The 22,423-nt window shown below is 39.0% G+C and overlaps 1 protein-coding gene across 4 annotated transcripts in view; it reads left to right on the top strand.

Moving 5' to 3' along the window:
- Positions 1-22,423, top strand: part of itga3b (integrin, alpha 3b) — a 56,924-nt gene that overhangs the window by 19,420 nt on the left and 15,081 nt on the right. For 3 of the 4 annotated variants that reach the window (XM_017483935.3, XM_017483937.3, XM_017483936.3), the window contains 12 exons: positions 7,666-7,793; positions 14,358-14,440; positions 16,240-16,489; positions 16,573-16,671; positions 16,768-16,972; positions 18,253-18,446; positions 19,175-19,263; positions 19,597-19,733; positions 19,830-19,910; positions 20,023-20,090; positions 20,176-20,309; positions 22,104-22,250. In XM_017483935.3, the coding sequence (XP_017339424.1) occupies positions 7,666-7,793; positions 14,358-14,440; positions 16,240-16,489; positions 16,573-16,671; positions 16,768-16,972; positions 18,253-18,446; positions 19,175-19,263; positions 19,597-19,733; positions 19,830-19,910; positions 20,023-20,090; positions 20,176-20,309; positions 22,104-22,250 (1,615 nt within the window). Of the gene's footprint in view, positions 1-7,665; positions 7,794-14,357; positions 14,441-15,252; positions 16,490-16,572; positions 16,672-16,767; positions 16,973-18,252; positions 18,447-19,174; positions 19,264-19,596; positions 19,734-19,829; positions 19,911-20,022; positions 20,091-20,175; positions 20,310-22,103; positions 22,251-22,423 lie in introns of those variants that run through there. The other variant, XM_053684983.1, reaches the window with a different exon arrangement.

The following is a 22,423-nucleotide window of genomic DNA, read 5'->3' as shown; positions in this document are numbered from 1 at the left end:
GAGTCCTTGAAAATCTCCTTGTCATCTGGTTGTTGTTGATTGAAAGCTTACACATTTATGGCCTTGTAATTCATAGGAAAACTAATGCTTGTCAAGTTTGAGGAATGAAACAATCAGTTCAAAGAAATACGCCCAAGACTTTATGGGCCAGTGTAGAAATGATGGATGAGAAAATCCAGACTGGTTCAGTCCTTGGAGACCGTTATTCAAGTCCCAGTATTCTAGCTTCAAAAACATACCCGAATTGTTACAACTCTATAGAATATGCGTATGGATTAGGGAACCAATATGCATGATATTCTAATGCACCTAAAGCAAGTAATTAGAGAAAAGTTTTGGGTACTCGGCTGCTGGTTTGGAAGCTGGAATACAACAAAAATGTTATTTGAATGAAGGTCATGAAGGTCCCCAAAGACTGGACAGGTCTGGATTTTCTCAAAGATCATTTATATAGTGGTCTAAAAAGGCCCTGTGAGTATTTATTTGTAGCATAGTAACATGGTCTGAGCGTGGGAAGCTACACACTCAGTCACTCTGCCAAGGAAACCAGCAAATTAGACAGAGAGGATTTTTCCCCTCAGTGAACTAGACATGAAACTGGGAAATAGTGTTGGCACTTTTGTGAGTTGTCTTACTAAAGATTGTTGTGGATGACTTCATTGTTCCACTGTTCAGACTTCAGCTCCCATATCAAGTCAAGCTCCTTTAGGGGTGACACAAGTACATTTCCAGTTCACACCAGCAAATATAGATCCAGACACTGATTCAAACAAAGATGTCACTCATTTTGTTCTAGATTAAAATGACTGAAATCTTTGTGAACTTGTGGACTGAATCTTTGGGGGGAAAAATAGCAATGAAGCAGCCCAGAGTAGGCCTACACTACTACTCAACATTTTCACACTATCCAGATTTCGCAACAGATCCATAGCATAGGGACTACAATTATTCAGCACGCACAAACACATCTCACACTGCTTAACTAAAACCAGTGAGCTGTAACCTTTTCTCAGCTTTTTAAAATATCCAAACACGCGTTCCAGTCTACCATCAAAACATCTTTTCATATTAACATTACCATGAAATACCTTTATGATATTTTCCACTGAAAATGATTAAAATAACATTAATAATAATATGGAAAGTTGCACCTTATATAATAAATCCTGGTCTATTTTTCTTTTGGGGTCAATTGCAGCAAGCTACTTCACCAGCTCTCACCTCCATATCTCTGTGCTTATAGTCTAGCTATCTGCCTAGTATCTTTCAAACAGAAATTGTATAATCAAATTGTGGTTAATCCTGTTTCTCATCACAGCAGCTGGTATCCAGTAAACAAAGGAATGCTTACATTAAAAAAAAAAAAAAAAAACATTTTATTATAATCAGTATAATAAATGTTATTGTTAGTTCTTTATTAAATATAGACTTCGATTGTGGCCCTTCAGATTCTCACAAAAATGCTGATGTGGCCCAGGTAGAATTTGAGTTTGACATGCCTGATCTAGAATAATGTTACTGGTGCTTTCAACCACTGCTACCTTAACAGCTCAAAGCTTACTCAAAGGAGACACTTGGTCACACTTTACCTCCTGCTGCTTCACAGTAAATGGGAATTTACTGTAAATTAAAAAAAAACACAAAACAATCACATACTTTCCTATACTATATACACCCACACTTCCATACGCAGCTGTTTCATTTGCAGCTGTTGTTCTCTTTGCAAACAGATGCAGTATTGCCAAACTTCCACCTTGTTTTCTATTGTTTCCTGACATTCAGCTTAATAAATATACAACTTCTGGATTAGCAGATCAGAACCATTCAGGCTCCATTCGTCACAGCATTACTGAGTGATTACACTGAGTTTTGGCTTCAGTTGTGGTTTCGTTTCCTGTTTCTACAAAGCATGCTGTGTCCAATATGTCCAAAGTCCAACATGTATCCTGCTGATACATTTCAGCTGTTTTTTAAAAAATAAAAAAATGTTTTCTCATTCATCAGCACTGCTGAATTCTCTAATCTGATTGGTCAGAAGCTGATTCATTTACAATAACAGCGTCTGACATTAGTGCTGGCTCCAAAGCAAATGCACTTTCTGATATACAGTGTTATTGTTTCTCTAGTAACAACTCACTTATAGGGACTTGTATTGGAGACACCATAAGCTTAATCTTAATATATAATCAGTGATATAGTGACGTTCTATAATGAGATGTTTGTTTATCATTTACAGATGAGTCTCGAGTGTCAGTGCTTTGTAGCAAGTTTTCTAACATGGGAATGTCTTCAGGTCTTTGTGTTTTCCAGGTTTCTCTATATATATTGTTTTGTATCAGGATGCAAATTGCATCATGAACATTCCACAAACATTAAATGTAACTGTAATGTACTAAAAAGGTACAAAAAAACTGATATGGTAATTGCATCACACCATTGTTGATTATTTTTCTTCCAACTGCATATGCCTCGCACTATTGCCATCATGTAGCTGCACACTTAAATATATTTACTTTCTGTTTGAGGAACATGGAAGTGGCATATTATATTATATGCATACTATATACTTACTATACAGTCAGCTCCAGAATTATTGGCACCCTTTGTAACGATAGGTAAGAAGGTAATGAAAAACTTTCACAGGGGTTTTGTCAACAATTCAAGTAAAGGTTAGATTTATTTTGTATTTTTAGTATGATTATAAACTAATTAACCACAAAGCAAAGACCAGTTTTTACAGCTCCAATAATTCTGGAACTCAGTGTATGTCTGTTGGCATAACACATGATAATAAACATATTCAGTGTCTAAATGCAGATTAAAATAGACAATTGAAGACAGCTACATCCAGAAGGCAACAATGATATCTTCTGCATGCGTTAGTGTGACTTGTCTACCCCCACCCCTCTCTCTCTCTCTCTCTCTCTCTCTCTCTCTCTCTCTCTCTCTCTCTCTCACACACACACACACACACACACACACACACACACTTATACACACTTATGGGGTAAGCTAGGGTTTTAGTCCTCTCTCTCTTAGGCTCAGTGTGTGCCTGTGGAATTTCAGATAAAACCGACACTGAGCGATCATGTCTACTTAACCTTCTACTAAAGACTATTAGTACACGATTACTCTACAGGAGAATTTTCTACACTACTCTCTTTTGCTGCAGGTCCTCACTGGAAATTCATGCTTATGATTGGTAAATCTATAAAAATGTAGACATAGCTGTTATTGGAACATAAACCACAGCAGGGTGATGGGATATGACCTGACGTGAATTTGAATAGGATTATTTTACTATAAGAGCATGTCCTGAAGTATTTTATTCCTAATATGTCAGTGGTTTGCTAAAGATTAAAATTTCTTAATGAAACTTTTAACCATTTATAGCTAGATTTAATGCTAACACATTTAACTAAAATAGGTTAGTTTTTCAGGTTCGTTTTCGTTATCAAAGTTAATAAGAGAAGTAAAGGCAGCTTAATCCAACCTGAAAGTGCAAAGTTCTCTGTCCTGAAACTTCACCATATCAACAAGAAGCTTAGCCTGAGATTTGAGTTACAGTTGACATTGTCATACAATGCGTTTACATGGACAACAATAATCCACTCTTAACCCGATTAAGATGATACTTTGATTAAGAAACTACCATGTAAACAGCGATTTTTAATTACCTTAATCTGATTAAGGTCATACTCGAAGTAAGCAATAATCGAATTAAGACAGGTGGAGTACTCCTGTTTTAGTCGCATTATGGACGTGTATTACAGACATGTACACACCTTAATCACATTATGAATGTCGTGTGAGAGTTTTCACCGCATTTTGAGACAGGACACGATCACACACAGCAGTTTTACGTTTTACGGCAAACAAGAGAGTTCGGCTGAGTCCCAAACCGCATACTTGCCTACTATAGGCCTATAGTGGGGAAAAATACATGTATCTCGGCTACTATATAGACGAGTAAGTACACAATTTGGGACGCAGCCCACGGCTTCAAGCAGTTTTCTATTAACACGTATAGCATGACAAATAATTAACTGCACTTAAAGCGTTCGTAAAAAAAAATTTAATAAAAACACCCAAAACTGCATACGTTACCAGAACGAAGACGTACTGTATGTTGATACGTGAAATTCTGGAGGGACGTCGGATGGCGTGGCACAGTGACGTAATGGCTGTTAATCTAATTATGTTCTAAAACATGTAAAACGGGAACATGACAGGAGTATTCTAAAAGTGACTCATGTAAACACCTTAATCACATTATTGTCTTACTCAGAGTAAGGTCAATAATTAGATTACTGTTGTCCATGTAAACGTAGTCATAGTTATTAATCAATTCCTTCTGACCAATAAGATTTGAGAATTGAGCAGCACTATGGTAACCTGTCCTTGTTTCATTCTATATGCTGTGAAGTATTTTCCTGAGAAGAGACCTGGAAACGAAAAAAAATTTATGTCAGAAATGATGCTTTTTCAAACCAGATTGAGACCTTTGATGGTGCTTTATAGATCCACTTTGCTTTGTCACTAACTTTTAAACATATCGACCCATTTTATCTTCCTGAGCAGACAATTTTCTTTGTGCTTCTGCAATCCTTTAGCTTCCTGCTAAATGGTCCACTTCTGGAGCTCTTCCAACTTCCTTTTTCAGTCCCATCTTTTCACACAGCAGCCAGGTGAATGTAAACATTTGCATCAGGGGAATTGTGCCAGACTGAGCCAGGCGAGCTGAACTCATCCCACTTCTGGCATTTGTAAGTGGGAGAGCAGTTTATGCTTAATTCAAGGCTGAGCGTTAGTGACTAATGGTAAGCATGGCTCTCAACTGTGGAAAATCATTTAAATAATACAATAAACTAGCCAAAACGATGTCATTTTAAAGATGTTTCCATGGCAAAGTAAAAGAGGTCAGTCTTATCTTTTTTAAATATTGACTTCAGCCTTCCAGAATGGTGCGTAAATGAAGTACAGACCAGCACAACTTATCAACTTTTTTTGCTAAAAGCACACTGAAATGTTCTCCCAGCACCTGTGAGTGGGTTGTACCGTGCCTATTGAATCTTTGCTCACTGGAAGTGGTAGAAACTAAACATCTTTAAAACCACTTGTCAGTTGTTCATTTTTTTCCTACCATTTTACTGTTTCTCTCCTAAAACAAGACACTGGCTGTGATAGTTGATAGACAAATGATAAGTAAAAAATGTAAAAAATAAAAAAAATAGAAAATGTGATAAGGATTTTCTTAGAATGAGTTTATTTCAAATAACTGTTATCTTTTATTTAAAATTTGCCATTTTTCCATAACATCCATCCATCCATCCATCTTCTACCGCTTACTAATGGGGAACTTGGAGCCTATCCTAGGGAGCATTGGGCACAAGGCAGGGTACACCCTGGACAGGGTGCCCGTCCATCGCAGAGCACAATATTTTTCCATAACATTTTCACACAAATAAATCTTGTTACTTCAGAAAGATTTTTGTATCCTAAGACAGTTTGTGAGTTTTTGTACATTTTACAGTTACTGTGAAGTGCCTTAAAACACACAGCTTATTCAATATGCTGCTGTAATTTCCACTGAAACAGGAAGTCAGGGCAGGACATATTGTGTGTCTCCGCCCCCTTTAAAAATTGCAGATATCATTTAGTGTGCAGTACCTTACAGCCCGGTCTATGCCGTACATGACAGTTAGTACCATAGATTTTTATCATGTCGGTGGCAGGACTCTTCAGATTCTATAGAGCATTTGATTGGACAGAAAATCTGATGAGAAGCCGAAGTGCAGAACGACGTTATCAGAATTGTTGATCTATATGCTAGAGTAGAGAGAGAGAGACTGTAGACGGTGGTAGAGAGAGAGAGAGACTGTACATTTTGAATGCATATATCTTCTAAATGTGAATTTTGTCATTGTTTTGGAGCGCACTGGCTTATAGACAACAATTAAGGCTGACATATTCATACTAGAAGCCACATTTTGACTTCAAGACTTTAAGGAAAACAATGATTATTTGTCTACAACCATATAATCAGGATGAGTTTTCTTTTCTCACTAAGGAATCTGGTCCAAACTAAACATTTTTCAAAAACAGTTTGATTGTTCTTTGGGTTTTTTTTTTTGTAAATGAGCAACTGTTTCTCAGCCACGGGCTCATATATATCATTCACAAAGGTGGTTTATCACTCAAGTCTTGGAGTTCACGTTTACAGCTTTTGCAAGTCCCGACTTCTCCAAGCTGCTTGCTGCTCCTTGACACCTGGTAAAAGATCGCATGGCCCCGAGGTACACCAAAAATACAGCTAGTCTCTCATTACATCATTCAGGCAAAGAAATTTCACGGACTGAGGGCAAATTCTTTGCGGTCAGTGCTGCAGATGGGTAAAGTCAGTAAACGTATGGGAATAATAAAAAGAGAAACACCACCATGCCTTCTGAACAAAACATTAGGTTTAGTTAGGAATTGTAGTCTTGAGGTCGAAATGATAGGGGAAAAAAACGAGAATCTTTTTTTCTCTCATTTATGATTAAAAAAAAGATTTTTACTTGGTTTTCTTTATTTAATTTGGTCCAGTTTGTCTTGACTGTTACAAGACCTGTCTTTTCTGTCACATGTAGAGTACATATACGCAGAGCATAAATGTTTTAGTAGCTGGCAATTGCTCGAGCGCAGAAAGACAGAATTCAGTGTCTTGTGTGCTTTTTTTTTTGTCTCTTTGAAAGCGGGTTTGAAAAACCCCAGAAACCCTTCATCAGCCGTCCCACCTCCTCACTCAGGTCTGAACTCGTCTTTCTCTCTCGTTGCCCGCCCCCTCCCATTCCTTTGATGACAAACGTGCTTCAGTGTCTTCTGTTTTCCCTCACAGCTAGAGATTTGGAGTGTCGTAGGGTTTGATGTGTGTCTGTGGTGTTGGAAGCGGAAATCAGAAATGTGAATTCTAACGAATGTTAGTATTTTCAATTGGGATAATAGCATCTGAAATTGAATTTGCAATTGAGACTGAATTTTATGGTTTGCAAAAACCATACACACAAGCATACAACAGACACACGCACACACAGTGTATCAGCTACTTGTGTGAGCCATATCTTAACCATAGGCACTTAGGCTTAGCCCATACTAGAATGAATATAACATTTTATATAAGTTTTGTGTTTGACTGTTTTTACCCGGATATGATTTTGAAAGCGAATCTTAGAATATGAATTAATAGACAGACTGAGCGTGTTTTAGAAATTGATTGTACATGTACGCTACTTGATTTTGAATTTCGTTCAATCAAAACTTTTTAATCGCACACCCACAAGCGTGAAATTCAGCAGAATTTAAACAAAATGTCAGTTCAAAATTCAAATTCAAATCATTCACATTTTTTTCTAATGGCATGATGCTAACTCTATTTATCCAAACCGACTGTAAGTCATACCACAAGATTTATCACTACACATCATCACAGTAGAATAATAAAAAAAATTATTGTCCCTGCTGAAGCTTATAAGGAAGGCTTTCCAAAACCTTTTTCTCCTTCTCCTGCATACTGTTTTATACAGGAGTTTCAGCCTGACAGAAAACATAAACTTCATCCATGCTGCGTGTCAAATCCTACCACCAGGAGATGATCTGAAAACACTTTCTGTACTTGTTTATGCGCAGACTCCTGGCAGGAGCACCCAAAGAGAAAGCCTTATCACAGCTGAAGGTAAATGAGACTGGAGCCATCTACTCATGCCCCATCACCACAGACCTGACCGACTGCACCAGAGTGGACCTAATCACCTCCAGTAAGCAAGTTTGCACCTGTAATTCACCTGTAATGTTGTGTTTAATCCTTATGCTCAGTTCAGGTCTAAACGACCAATTTGCCCATTTTATTAACATTCAAATGATTCTGATGTGCTTTTCTAATGAACGTAAAATTGTTTGTGAGAAATCACCTTTCTATTACAGTGAATATGTTCAATTTAATCCGAGGTTATCAAAGTGAAAAAAAGTGTACATTTATTAATTAATCAGTTTATTTATTTGTTTGTTTGTTTGTTTGTTTATGTATTTATTTATTGTTAATAATAATAATAATAATAATATGTAATATATGTAATATATGTAATATAGTATATGTAATATAAAATTAAATACAATATAAAAATAATAAATAAAAAACATGAATCAATGGCTTTTGGAAATTATATTCCCTTAAACACCCGGGGACATGCCAGTGGGTCCAGAATTATATTCCTTATCAGTCCCCCCAGGATTTAGCAATTTCGCAATCGCAGAACTTAAGGCAAAATCAAGCAAACTCTGCAATATTCAGAGGAGCTTGCAATTTTTCTAAATTACCGCCCATTTGGGCCAAGACACGTCATATGTCTTCATCGCAACACAAATTTCAGCCAAAGTCCTCTTCGATTCATGTGTGTATAACATGAGTACAGCTCAAAAGTCTCATTTACCAACAAACATCACAGCGAAAGACCGCGCAAAACAATTTTGTGCAATTGCAATTTGACTGCGACAGTCACAAAATATACACGTAAATATTTTCCTAATACTTTTGAATTTCTATTTGCAACATCATTAAAACATATGTTTGTAAAGTGACTTTTTAAGCATCAGAAAGTGTTAAGGGGTGGCTCTAAATTCCTAACAGATCTAAACTTTAACAGAACGAGACCTAATAACCGTTACTGTAATCTGTCTGGTGCTACATACACTTTGTGTTTCTCAAGGCAGTTTATATTGTGCTAGGTAGCTGTTAGCATCCTGAGAGTTTTTATCTTCATTATTATCACACTAGCTAACATTTGAGAGCTGTTAGTTATCCTTGGCCAATGTTTTCCTACATTTCTTGCTTCCTTAGTGAAAGGGAGACTCAATTACCATCGGTAACTAAAATCTGTGTGATTAATTTCCGGACTCTTTCTTGTAATTTTATAAGTCAATTCAAGAGTTAAGCCTTTTCTAATTTAACTGAAGAGGCACTTTTATGTAAGTGAATAAAGAGTTTTGGTCCTTTCACCACTTCTGCACATCAAATCACTGATAGAAGTAAAATTGTTTTCCATATGACTAATAAAAGTGTAAAGAGTTCCCCAAAGCCACTTCAGTTTTTTTTTTTTTTCTTCTGGCTTTTTGTAGTAAATGCTTCAGCTTCGACACACACAAGTAGCAACACCTGTCTGAGTGTCACGCCACAGGTTATTATGTTCAAAAGACTAGTTCCTGTCGCCCTCACACAGCTGAGCGGTGATTGGTTACACAAATCTGGGACATGTATGTGTGTTGGAACAGAAACTAGTACATTGTGTGCTATTTATTTGTACATCGTAGGGACAATTAAGGATTGTCCCTTTCAGGTCAACAAGGGTGTGTTTAATTTCACTACACTCCTCTTTAATAACACCTGTTTGAACTGTCCTTTTCACATACCGTCTGTGAAGTTTCACACCCAACGATGATTATTGTACTGGTACTGCTCTAGTCAATGGCAGAAATTCTGAAATAATTGACATACCACACCTCATGCCCAGCCCATGCCTGTGTCGGCTGTTTATGTTGAATGAAAAATGTATCGGCCCAGTTATGCAAGGCGATTAACTACGCAAACACTACGTTTTGTAGAGCCGACCTTTTGTTTCTTGAATAAACTTTCGACTTCCTCTGAAGTCTCTGACTTTCTTTGTTCTGTCTGTTGATTTTCATATAAGACTCAGACTGAAAGTCATTTACACATTGTCGGCATGGCTGATATTTCATTAGGAGTGCTAAACGAAAATGACAAGTCGCAGCTATCGCACTACTGTTAAGTGCGAATATGCAGGTAAAATAAACAACTGCAAAGTTGAAACAAATCTCACACACGTGAATCTCACACCGGCGTGCTTGTAGGTGTTTTTTTTTCTATTTTTTTTTTTATTACACAGTCTGTGAGAAGAATTATATAAACCAAAAATTCTTATATCTAGAACTGTGCACGATTTTGGCTTTTCCAGTGACACTGCACTAATACCTGAATTAATACTTATTTAAATATGAACTAATGATGAGTTATGTAAGGCATGCATTAATCATGGACTAATAAAGAGCTAACCTTAACAACGACATGAGTCTTATGAATTCACGACCACCTTAAGTACATGGTAGTACATGTTTGTTATGTATTTGTTTACGTAGTAATTAACACATAGGGGTAAATGAAATCCAACCTGCTCTAAAAGAAAGAATATGAATGAAACCTTTCAAATTGTTTATTTCATTTTCCGTATGCAGCGGTGTACACAAACATCATTGGATGGCACTGGATCACTTTCATAATTTGCACTGATCTTCCTTATCCAATGTAGAAAGACGGACTAATGATGTAAATACGCAGCTTCATGTGGCAAATTACACATACAGTATATAAATAATCTGAAATATAAATGCTTTCTTATAGAGTATGTTTGATTTAGTTTACCCCTTCATGCTAATTAATACATTAACTAACACACGTGTACAAACATGTACTTAAGGCGGTCGTTATTCACGTATGAATTCATAAGACTCATGTCATAGTTAAGGTTGTTATGCCTTAACTCATCATGAGTTCATATTGAAGTAAGCATTAATTTAGGTATTAGTGCATGATTATTCATGTACTGTTATTGTAAAGTGTCGCTGCTTTTCCCTGTTCCACTAATAAATAAATATTATTTAGTCCAATGAGTAAGCACTAAAACATAATAGGGCATACTATAGGAAAATAATCAATGACAGCTGGGTGTGATGTAGCCACCACACACAAAGCAGAGTTTATTATTTCCTTATATCAGTACTTCCTGATAGTGGTTTGTTCCTCTTATACCACAGCAGCACATGTTCGCCAAGAATAACCATTTTTTGAATTTATTTAAGAACAAATAAAGGCAAATCATACTTTTTATATCTGATTATACATTTAGTTACACTTAATGTTGTGGAAATCTGTGAGACAAGATACTTTCTAACAGCTATATACAGCTGTTAACCTTACTGTCTAGCTTTATTCAGTCCCTTCAGGATTTATCGATTTTGCAATCGAAATCGCACCTTATTGTGGTGGAGAGGTTTGTGTGTCCATATGAACCTGAAGGCTGTGTTGTCTGGAGCCTTGTGCTCCTGGTAGGGTCTCCCAAGGCAAAGTGGTCTCAGGGGAGGGGCCAGACTAAGAATGGTTTGAAGAAACCATCATAAAGAAAGCAAAGAGAGGAGGAGTTACCCTGCCTGGAGGAAGCCCGGGGCCCTGGAGGAGGCCCCTGTCCGTGAGATCTTCAACTCATACCTCCGGCGGAGTTTTTCAGGCATCCCTGTGGAGGTTGGGGCATTGAGCCTGAGTGGGCAATGTTCAGAGCCTCCATTGCTGAAGCTGCAGCGGAGAGCTGTGGTCTCAAGGTCTTAGGTGCCTCAAGGGGCGGTAACCCTCGAACATCGTGGTGGACACCGGTGGTCAGGGAAGCCGTCCGACTGAAGAAGGAGGCCGTCTGACTGAAGAAGGAGGCCTTCCGGGATGTGTTATCCCGGAAGTCTCCGCAGGCAGTGGCAAGGTACCGACAGGCCCGAAGGGCTGCAGCCTCTGCCGTGAAAGAGGGAAAGCAGCCGGTGTGGGAGAAGTTCGGAGAGGACATGGAGAAGGACTTTCGGTCAGCACCAAGGTGTTTCTGGAAAACCATCCGCCACCTCAGGAAGGGGAAACGGGGAACCATCCAAACTGTGTACAGTAAGGATGAGACACTGTTGACCTCAACTGAGGAGGTAATTGCACAGTGGAAGGAACACTTTGAGGAACTCCTGAATCTGACTAACACACCCTCTATGGTAGAGGCAGAGGTGGAGGCTGATGGGGGATCATCGTCAATTTCCCTGGTGGAGGTCACTGAGGTAGTCAAACAACTACACTGTGGCAAAGCCCCGGGGATTGATGAGATCCGTCCAGAAATGCTGAAAGCTCTGGGTGTGGAGGGGATGTCTTGGTTGACACACCTCTTTAACATTGCATGGAAGTCGGGGACAGTGCCCAAGGTGAGTGGCAGACCGGGGTGGTGGTTCCCCTGTTCAAAAAGGGGGATCAGAGACTGTGTGCCAATTATAGGGGTATCACACTTTTCAGCCTCCCTGGTAAAGTCTACTCCAAGGTGCTGGAATGGAGAGTTCGCCCAATAGTCGAACCTCGGATTGAAGAGGAACAATGTGGATTCCGTCCTGGTCGTGGAACAATGGACCAGCTCTTTACTCTTGCAAGGATCTTGGCGGGGGCCTGGGAGTATGCCCATCATGTGTTTTGTGGATCTGGAGAAGGCGTATGTCCCCAGGGGTTTACTGTGAGAGGTGCTGGGGGAGTATGGGGTGAGGGGTTCCCTTCTTAGAGCTATCCAATCGCTGTACACCCAAAACAAGAGCTGTGTCCGGATGCTCGGCAAAAAGTTGGACTCGTTCCAACTGGGGGTTGGTCTCCACCAGGGCTGCGCTTTGTCACCAATCCTTTTTGTGATATTCATGGACAGGACATCGAGGCGCAGTCATGGTGTGGTGGGGTTACGATTTGGTGGCCTGATGTTCTCATCGCTGCTTTTTGCAGATGATGTGGTCTTGATGGCATCATTGGTCTGTGACCTTCAGCATTCACTGGATCAGTTCGCAGCTGAGTGAGAAGTGGCTGGGATGAGGATTAGCACCTCTAAATCTGAGGCCATGTTTCTCAGCAGGAAACCGATGGAGTGCCTACTCCGGGTAGGGAATGAGTACTTTACCCAAGTGAAGGAGTTCAAGTACCTCGGGGTCTTGTTCACGAGTGAGGGAACAATGGAGCGGGAGATTGGCCGGAGAATCGGAGCAGCGGGAGCGGTATTGCAATTGCTTTACCGCACCGTTGTGACAAAAAGAGAGCTGAGCCGGAAGGCAAAGCTCTCGATCTACCGAGCAATTTTCATTCCTATCCTCACCTATGGTCATGAAGGTTGGTTAGTGACAGAAAGAACTAGATCGCGGGTACAAGCGGCCGAAATGGGTTTTCTCAGGAGGGTGGCTGGTTTCTCCCTTATAGATAGGGTGAAAAGCTCGGCTATCCGAGAGGAACTCAGAGTAGAGCCGCTGGTCCTTTGCGTTGAAAGGAGCCAGTTGAGGAGGTTCGGGCACCTTGTAAGGATGCCCCCAGGGCGCCTCCCTAGGGAGGTGTTCCAGGCATGTCCAGCTGGGAGGAGACCTCGGGGAAGACCCAGGACTAGGTGGAGAGATTATATCTCCACACTGGCCTGGGAACGCCTCGGGATCCCCTGGTTAATGTGGCTCGGGAAAGGGAAGTTTGGGGTCCCCTGCTGGAGCTGCTGCCCCCGCGACCCGATAATGGATAAGCAGTTAAGGATGGATGGATGGATGAGAAATGAAGGCAAAATCAAGGAAACTGTACAACGTTCGGAGGAGCTTGCAATTTTTCCAGAAGTACCGCAGATTTTCTGCAGATTTGGGCCAAAACGCGTCATGTGACATCATCACAACACTCACTCAAACAAAGCCCTCTTCGATCCACGTGCGTGGAACATGAGTACAGCTAAAAGGTCTCGTTTACCAACAAACATCACTGCGAAAGACTATTTCGTGCAATTGCAATTTCATCAATTCAAATAGTTTTCCACAAAAACTCCACAAATTGCATCGCAAATTTCAAAACAAGCGCCACAAAATCAAGCACTTTTGGCCACAACAATCACCAATAAACTCAGTGAAATCCTTTACAAGCTTCTTATTCTCCCAGTTTAAAGGAAAAAATGCATCTCGTCATGCTACCGAGAAACCCAAAAGTTACCAAGAAACCAAAAAGACCTCTGTCCTGAAGACTTTCCTGTATCAGAAAACTTACAGCTTTATCTTTACCTGTTACAAAGCACTGATACTGGAGACTCCTTCCAAAAATGCTTACTGAACATCTCGCAGAAAACATATAAACCATATCAACAATTACACATTTTTTAAAAATCAATTTATATTGAGTGTAAATTATCACTATAGAAACGATGCCATATTAAAACAAGCACTACAGCCTGTACTACTGTTAGAGCTGCTCTTACAGAAAATTAATCAGCACGTTCCGACCAATCAGAATCGAGAACTCATCAGCATTGCAGTATAAGGGTGTGATAATTAACTAATAAATCGAATACTGCTTCCTAGAATTATTATCATTATATTTATGAGGAATGTACAGGAGTTGTCTTTAATTAATATTCCATGTGATCCATGTGGACAAGTTAGGACTGTATTTTTTTTTTATTCTATATTTTTTTTCCTAAATTCTTTCAATATGTGCTTTCTGATTTGCTTTTTCTCTTGAGCAGCAGATTCATCCGAGATGATAGAAGGCATGTGGCTTGGCGTGACCGTAGCCAGTCAAACCGAGCATCCTGGTGGACGAGTGTTGGTAAGACAGGATTTCTCTATCATTAGAACATACCATGTAATGCAGTGGAGGAACTTATTAAACCTTTGTACCTGTGGTGCGTCATTAGGGAGGAAGTATCTATAAAACAAAAAATATTTAAGCAGAGGGCTCATATTCTATAGTTCTGTCTGTTGCTAAAAATAACTGAATAACTTTTGTGTAAGACAAAATAGTTTCACTTGTCGCATTACCTACGTCTCTGTACGTCTCTGAATTAAGGAATGTTCTTTTTCAGGGGAGTGGTGTGTCCTAACAATTTAGCTTCACCACCAAGAATCTTTAATGACACATGCCAAGTTTCGAACTTGGTAATTACATTGTTGCAAAATATCATTTGTGATAGATGTTCATGAGTCCCTTGTTTGTCCTGAGCAGTTAAACTGCTCACTGTTCTTCAGAGAAATCCTCCAGGTCCTGCCCATTCTTTACTTTTCCAGCATCTTGTGCATATTTGACCTCTTTCTAACAGCGACTATATGATGTTGAAATCCATCTTTTCACACTGAGGACACTGAACACGACTATTACAAAAGATGCAAACATTCACTGATGCTCAAGAAGGCAGCACATTACTTTAAGAGCCAGGGGGGTATAAACTTTTGAACAGGATGTAAATTGTTATTATTTGGTCTTCTGGGAAACATGTAAATAGCTTATGTAGCTTCTGAAGGGCAGCACTAAATGAAAAAATAAGAGCTTTAAACAAAATAATAACTGTTTAACTGCTCAGGACAAACAAAGGATTCATGAACATCCATCCATCCATCTTCTACCGCTTACTCCTTCTTCAGGGTCATTGGGAACCTGGAGCCTATCCCAGGAAGCATCGGGCACAAGGCGGGGTACACCCTGGACAGGGTGCCAGTCCATCACAGGGCACAATCACATACACACTCACACACGGATTCATGAACAACTATCACAAAACATAAACACTTAAAAAATATAGTCGTTGATCATCCAGGTAATGACACACGGGATTAAGAATCAAGCGTGTGTAAACCTTTGAACTGGTTCATTTGTGTAAATTCAGTCATTTATTGTGTCTTGTGGACTATATGTAAACATCTCTAATGTGAAATAGTTTATTTAGGGCAGAACTAAATAAAAAACAAAATAAAATTTTTATGATCCCTCTCATTTTAAAACAAAAAAATTATTAACATTTTGCAGATTCGGCAAGGGGTATGTAAATTTATGAGCACAACTTAAATATATACTATACATATATCAGCTCGTATAGTATTCCAGAGTTTTGTTTTGTTTTTTGTTATTGTTGCGGCCCAAAATGCTTGATTTCGCTGCAGGTTTTTTTTTTCTTCAAATTTGCGATGCAACTTGCGGAGGTTTTTTTTGTGTTTTTTTTTTTTTTTTCGGAAAACTACTGGCATTGGCAAAATTTAATTTGCACGAAATTGTTTTGCACGGTCTTTCACAGTGATGTTTGAGGCCTTTTAGCTGTACTCATGTTCGATGCACATGAGAGGAAGAGGGCTTTGACTGAATGCGTGTTGTGATGACATCACATGACGTGTCTTGGCCCAAATCTGCAGAAAATCTGCTGTAGTTCTGAAAAAAAAAATTGCAAGCTCCTCCGAACACAGCAGTTTGCTTGATTTTGCGTTCATTTTCGCGATCGCAAAATTGTGAAATCCTGTAAGGGCTGATATATGGTCAATATATGGTAACATGCTTTTTAACTGTGTGTCTGATATATGTATTTTTATATTCATGTCCTCATGTTAGTCAAGCATCTGAAGAATAGTTTCTTCTCGTAGGCATGTGGCCACCGCTATGTTAAAATAGTGCAGGGTGGAGGAGAGGAGCAGCGGCGCATGGTGGGCAAATGCTTCGTCCGGGGTAACGACCTGAGCTTTGACCACAATGACTTATGGCAGGACCACTCATACGAAGTGTGCAACCCCAACAATGACATGGAGTTGGAAGGCATGTGTAACATGGGCATTTCTGCAGGCATGACGGACAGCGACGTCTACATCGGCTGCACTGGGAGTTTTGAATGGCAGGGTGAGCGGCAGAGATAACTTCACCTGCACGACTGCTTAACACTGCTGCATATGATCTGAGCAACCATCTCTTTCTTTCACCAGGTAACGTGCATGTTACATGGAGAGACACAACCCCAGACAACTCCTGGGATTACAGTGAAAAAGACTTGGGTTCTCTAAACAAGCGCAACAGCTACATGGGTATGTCCAAATTTCCTCGGTTTTAACCTCACAGAACAAGTCATTTGCCACTATTACTGTGTTTTAATTACGTGAATGATGTCTTTTTTATTTTAGGCTACTCTGTGACGGAAGACATGAAGTTGTTGAGCATAAATGAGTACACAGTGGTTACAGGGGCTCCCAGAGACGACTCCAGGGGTTCAGTGACACTGGCAGTGAAAGGGTCAACCAACCTCGAGCCTGCAATTGTGATCCCAGGAGAGCAAGTGGGCTCTTACTTTGGGAGCACTATAACAGTGACGGATCTCAACAATGATGAGTAGGTCCTCAGTTATGCTAATACTAAAGTTTCAGCTACAGTCCTAAGTGTGATTTTCTCACACAGTGAAAGTCATGCCTTGATCAATTCACTGAAGTAGAAGACAGTAGACTACTCAGTTCCGCTTGTAATCAGATAACCAGCTGTCAAACTATCACTGATGCTCCTGGATCACTGTTTGGAGGTTAGCAGATTTTCAAATTGCTAGATGTTTACTTGTGGTTGAGTAATGTGCCAAAATGAAACATATTTCAGTTCAGGAAAATGTGTAGTCTTTAGAACCATACAGTATACGTACAGTAGAAAATGTCAAGTTTTCCCCAGGTGGCCAAAATATATTAATCTTCAGATTAGATAGGCAAATTCAACTAATATTTCTCTTTATCAGATTGTTTTTAAACACATAGAAGATTGTTAAACATATTTTTAGACATTTCCAGCTTGAAATGGTTTTATTCTCTTGGCAGAAATTTTACTTTTATCTAGAAGGGAATGCTTAACCATAAGTAAAATCATCTGCCAAATTATCTGTCTAAAAATATCTTTAACATTCTTCTATCTGTTTAAAAACAATCTAATAAAGAGAAATATTAGTTGAATTTGCCTATATATGGTATAAGACCTTTTTACTTGCTGAGATATAATTTTGCAGCATATGAGCAATGTTTATAGCAGGTGTATGGGAGTGCAAATAAGAGATGGAGAGAATCTGAAGATTAATATACATTTTAAGCTATAACTTAGTAAATATGTCTAGAAATAGGCTTAATAGTCTTATAATTGTTATGCAACAATCTTTTCCTTCATTCATGATATCTTAATAAAAATAAAAAAACAGTGATTACAAAATGTCGGTTAAATGACATGAGTATAGACTTCATAAGCCAATTATAACACATGTATTGTAAAAAAAATAAATAATAACAGCAAGATGCCTGGCACCTCCAGTGTTATACTGTTAAATTACAGAAATCTGCCATACATGTTTAATACTTTTTTTTTTTTTTTTTACAAATAATAAATAAGACAATATTAATTGTGCATGAATACATTTTTAAAAAGTTACTTTATTTAGATATGAATATTAGAAAATGTCTTTCCCAAGTGATCACACATTCATTCTTTGTCACTACAAAATGTCTATCCTTATTCATCGCTCCTCCGACTGCTCACCTTTCACCACAAGCATGAAATTGTCCATGTGAACAAACAGGGTACCAAACAAAAGCTAACCGATCTCTCTTGGCTTTGCCATGTTTTGTGTTGCATGCTCACCTCAGCTGGAATGACCTGATAGTGGGAGCACCATTCTATTTTGACCGCGACAAAGAGCAAGGCGGAGCAGTGTACATTTTCATGAACGAAAATGGAGCTTTCCAGCTCAAGCCTAGTGTCATCCTGAACGGTGCCACGGGTTCTGCGTTTGGATTCGCCGTGGCAGCTATAGGAGACATAAATCAGGATGGATTCCAAGGTACAATGTACTTCAGAATGATACAGTAACAGAATACATGCAATGTACACTAAATTGGCAAAAGTACGTGGACAAATTGAAACCACACAATTGTTATGAATTTCTTTGTACAATTTCCCTTCACTGGGACTAAAAGGCCCAAACCTGTTCCAGCATGACGACGCCCCTGTGCACAAAGCGAGCTCTATGAACAAATAGTTTGCCAAGCATGGACTGGAAGAACTTGAGTGTCCTGTGCAGAGCCCTGACCTCAACCACACTGAACACCTTTGGGATGAACTGGAATGCCAGCTGCACCCCAGACTTCCTTTCCTAACCTCAGTAATGCTCTTGAGGCTGAGCAAGAACAAATCCCCACAGCCACACTACAAAATCTAATGAAAAGCCTTCCCAGAAACTGGAGGTTATTATAACAGCAAAGGGGAATAAATCTGGAAAGCGCGTATGGTTGTGACGGTCATGTGTCCACAAACTTTTGCCCAAACATATGTCTTGCATAGAATAGCATTTGTATTTACTTTAATAAACCAAGGCTTCGTGTTGTCAGCAGGTCCGTATAGTTTTCTGAACATAATAATTCTTGCATTTTAATATTAAAACTGAAGTTGAATGTTTCTGGAGGGGAAAAAAAAAAACTGGATTTTTGCTGCCACCTAGAGGATGAATAACTGAAACACATGAAGGTGTCAACTCTCTTCGATGTCAACTCTCTTGGTCTGCTTTGTCAGATTTTGCAGTTGGAGCTCCGTTCCATGATTCTGGAAAAGTCTATATATGGATGGGGAGCAAGGAGGGAATAACAAATGTTCCTAGTCAGGTAAAGTTCAGCATTAAATTGAACTGATTTCACGGGGGTTGGGGGTTACTTTGGGGTTTTCTCCGGGTACTCCGGTTTTCTCCACAAATACAAAGACCTAATTGGCATTTCCAAATTATCTGTCCAGTGTGTCCCCCGCCTTGTACCCTGGGATAGGCTCCAGGCTCCCCCACAACCCTGTGTATGATTAGCGGTATGGAAAAATTGATGGATGGAGAGATAAATGGATTGAAATTGACTTCAGAAAAAGAAACTGTTCCTGAAAAGAATGATTAGATGATTTTTTTATCCCACTAGAACTGTACAGATTGCATAACCCCTTTTCTTTTGTAGGTTATTGACGGGAAGTCATTGGGCTCTGGTGGATTCCAGACATTTGGTTATTCCCTCAGCGGAGGCATGGATATGGACGGCAACAAATATCCTGACATTTTAGTCGGCTCTCTTGATGACCGTATAGCACTTCTGAGGTTAGTTATGAAATTTTTACTACGGTACCTGAGGGTGTATTCCATCAAGTGTGTAGGAATGAATATTCCTCTGATAATTCATTGTTCTCATATTAGGGCACGTCCAGTTATCCATTTATCCAAAAACTTCACAGTAGAGCCAAAGATTGTGGATCCCAGCCAGTGCACGGATACTTGGTAAGGATGCTGCCTTAAACATTTCGGGTTCTCTTTATCACCGAGAATCCTTTTTAGATCGTCTCGGCTGCAACCATCGAAATAAACATAATTATGTATTATGCATTTGCAGTATCACAGCAAAGATGTGTTTTACTTATATGCTGAGCAACGGAAACCGCAACTTCAAGAAGAACATTAGTAAGTATAAGAGGAATCAGATGAACGCTTGGATATGACTGGTCTTATGAATGATAAGCCCATTAGCCTTTTCTTCTCTTCTCAGCTGTAAAATACACCGTGGAGGCAGACCGCAATCGGCGAAGCCCAAGAGTGCAGTTCCTCAATGGAAAAAGCACATACACAGACCTCCTATCGTTCTCCAATCCGACCTGCCAGGAGCTCAAGCTTCAAGTAAACGTAAGAGGCAATTGAGACTGTTATTTAATATTTACACAAGCCAACACATTTACTACTATTACCTCTCATCATACATGTGCATTCTCATCAAAATAAAAAAAGTACACTGACATTCAACAACCTTACGCAAATAGCCACGAATAAAAATAATTATTATAAGTATTAGAAAACTGCAGTCAGACCTTGACCGAAAAACATCACACAGCCAGATGACTAGATTTCATTGGCTTTCTGAATCTTACATTGACTGGCTCAATGAAGGCTGGTGAACGGCTGTGCATGAAATGCATGATTGTGCAAACTATTGGATATGTTGCTGCTACCCATCGTAGTCAGTGACGTATCTTGATCTTTCCCTTGTTTGTTTTTGTCCCCTCTCAAAATTGTTTCACCAAATTAGAAATCGTAATGTGATTGATTACACTGTCACTTGTTAATTTCTTAAAGTCTCATGTTTAATAACTACTGTTAAAGTCAGATCAAATGAATATCCAAGAAGATTAGCACATACTGACGTCCAAGAAGATTAGCATATACTGATGTCCAAGAAGATTAACATATACTTATGTGATATCTATATAATAGAAGTACAAAACCTTTTAAATGTATCTAAAATACTAAAGTTACAGTAGCCCTAATGGTAATTTGGGAAAATGTGCCATGTATACTAAAGTCATAGTTACAGTGCTTGAAGTGGAAAAAAAACTCCCCTTATTCACATGTTGGGGTGTGCATATCGGCTAATCATTAAGTATTACATTCTGAATTTCTACAGCGAATAAAGGATACTAGGAAATATCGCTGATGTTCACAACATAAATTTATTTACTCGAAGGAACAACCTATTGCCACACTATTAATTGTATAATACAGAATAATAAGATATAATAATTTAATGATGTAATATCAGTGTTTTACTGTAATAATGTAATAATATAATAATGCAATATCTGTATGATACTACATACTATTAGTTTTATTATGATTATATTATGTGTGTGTGTGTGTGTGTGTGTGTTAATCAGAAAGTTGTTGCATGTAAACACCTTATTCAAAAACTCCACTGAAAGGAGATATATGTGCATGTTTAGTTTGCAAGGAATTGTGGGTAGCAACAGATGCTTAGGTATTTAGGCATGGCAACTCAGGCAAACTTACAACCACCATGTATACAGGATTTTTCTGTTTGTTTGTATAATTAATTTTTTTTACGTTATCTTCAGACTTGTCGAGAGAACGGGAACAGTTGAGCGTCATGTATTGCCCCCAATAGAAACCATTACAGAAATTCTAATGGTTTCCACTACGAATACCATTACAAACCATCAGCTAACCATTAAAACCATTACCATTATTGGTCCTTAGCGCCGCTAGACATAACATGCCACCAGTAGGCATCAGATCACCAGTAGAGACCTACAGGGACCATTACAGTTTCCTATAAAACCAATACAATTCCTATTATAACCATTAAAACCATTACAAATTCTATGAGGGCTACTATTGTTTTGTTCAGCAGGGCTGTACAATTGAAGTGTAGGTGTTTACTAATAAATATATTAGCAGTTGTTGTTAACACATACTTTAGCGTTTAGCTTGATTAAGAATTTGAGACACTTAATCGAATGTCTTATGAAGGAATACAATGCCTCAGGATTCAGTTTGCATCTACAAAAAAAAAGAAAGAAAAGACACTTCCTGCAATTCAAAAATACACAGCACGTCTCAGATTGGTGATTGTAGTGCGATTGCTGTGTTCACCTGCCTAAATGAACCATGTTTCCTCCACAACAGGAGCAAGTAACAAATAAACTGGAGCCGGTTGTGTTTCTCCTAAATGTTTCTCTGAGCGAGTCTGCAGTTCAACCCCAAGAGACACTACAGGACCTTGACGCATTCCCTATGCTCAGTGGCCAGCAGCAGCTGACTGAGAAAACCGAGGTACAGATGCAAATTATACACATGCAAACATGGTCCGCATGCAATAGCTGATCAAATGATTAAAAAGTTTCAGCTACGGCAAAACGTATGTGGACACCTGACCATCACACCAGTATGTGCTTTTTGAGATTCTCAGGGCATTCCAGATTTAGTCCCTCTTTGCTGTTATAATA

The sequence above is a fragment of the Ictalurus punctatus genome, chromosome 13, assembly GCF_001660625.3.
Source record: "Ictalurus punctatus breed USDA103 chromosome 13, Coco_2.0, whole genome shotgun sequence".
In the NCBI taxonomy this organism is placed as follows: domain Eukaryota; kingdom Metazoa; phylum Chordata; class Actinopteri; order Siluriformes; family Ictaluridae; genus Ictalurus; species Ictalurus punctatus.
Note: the sequence above shows the minus strand (reverse complement) of the source record. Positions and strands in the feature narration are given on the sequence as shown.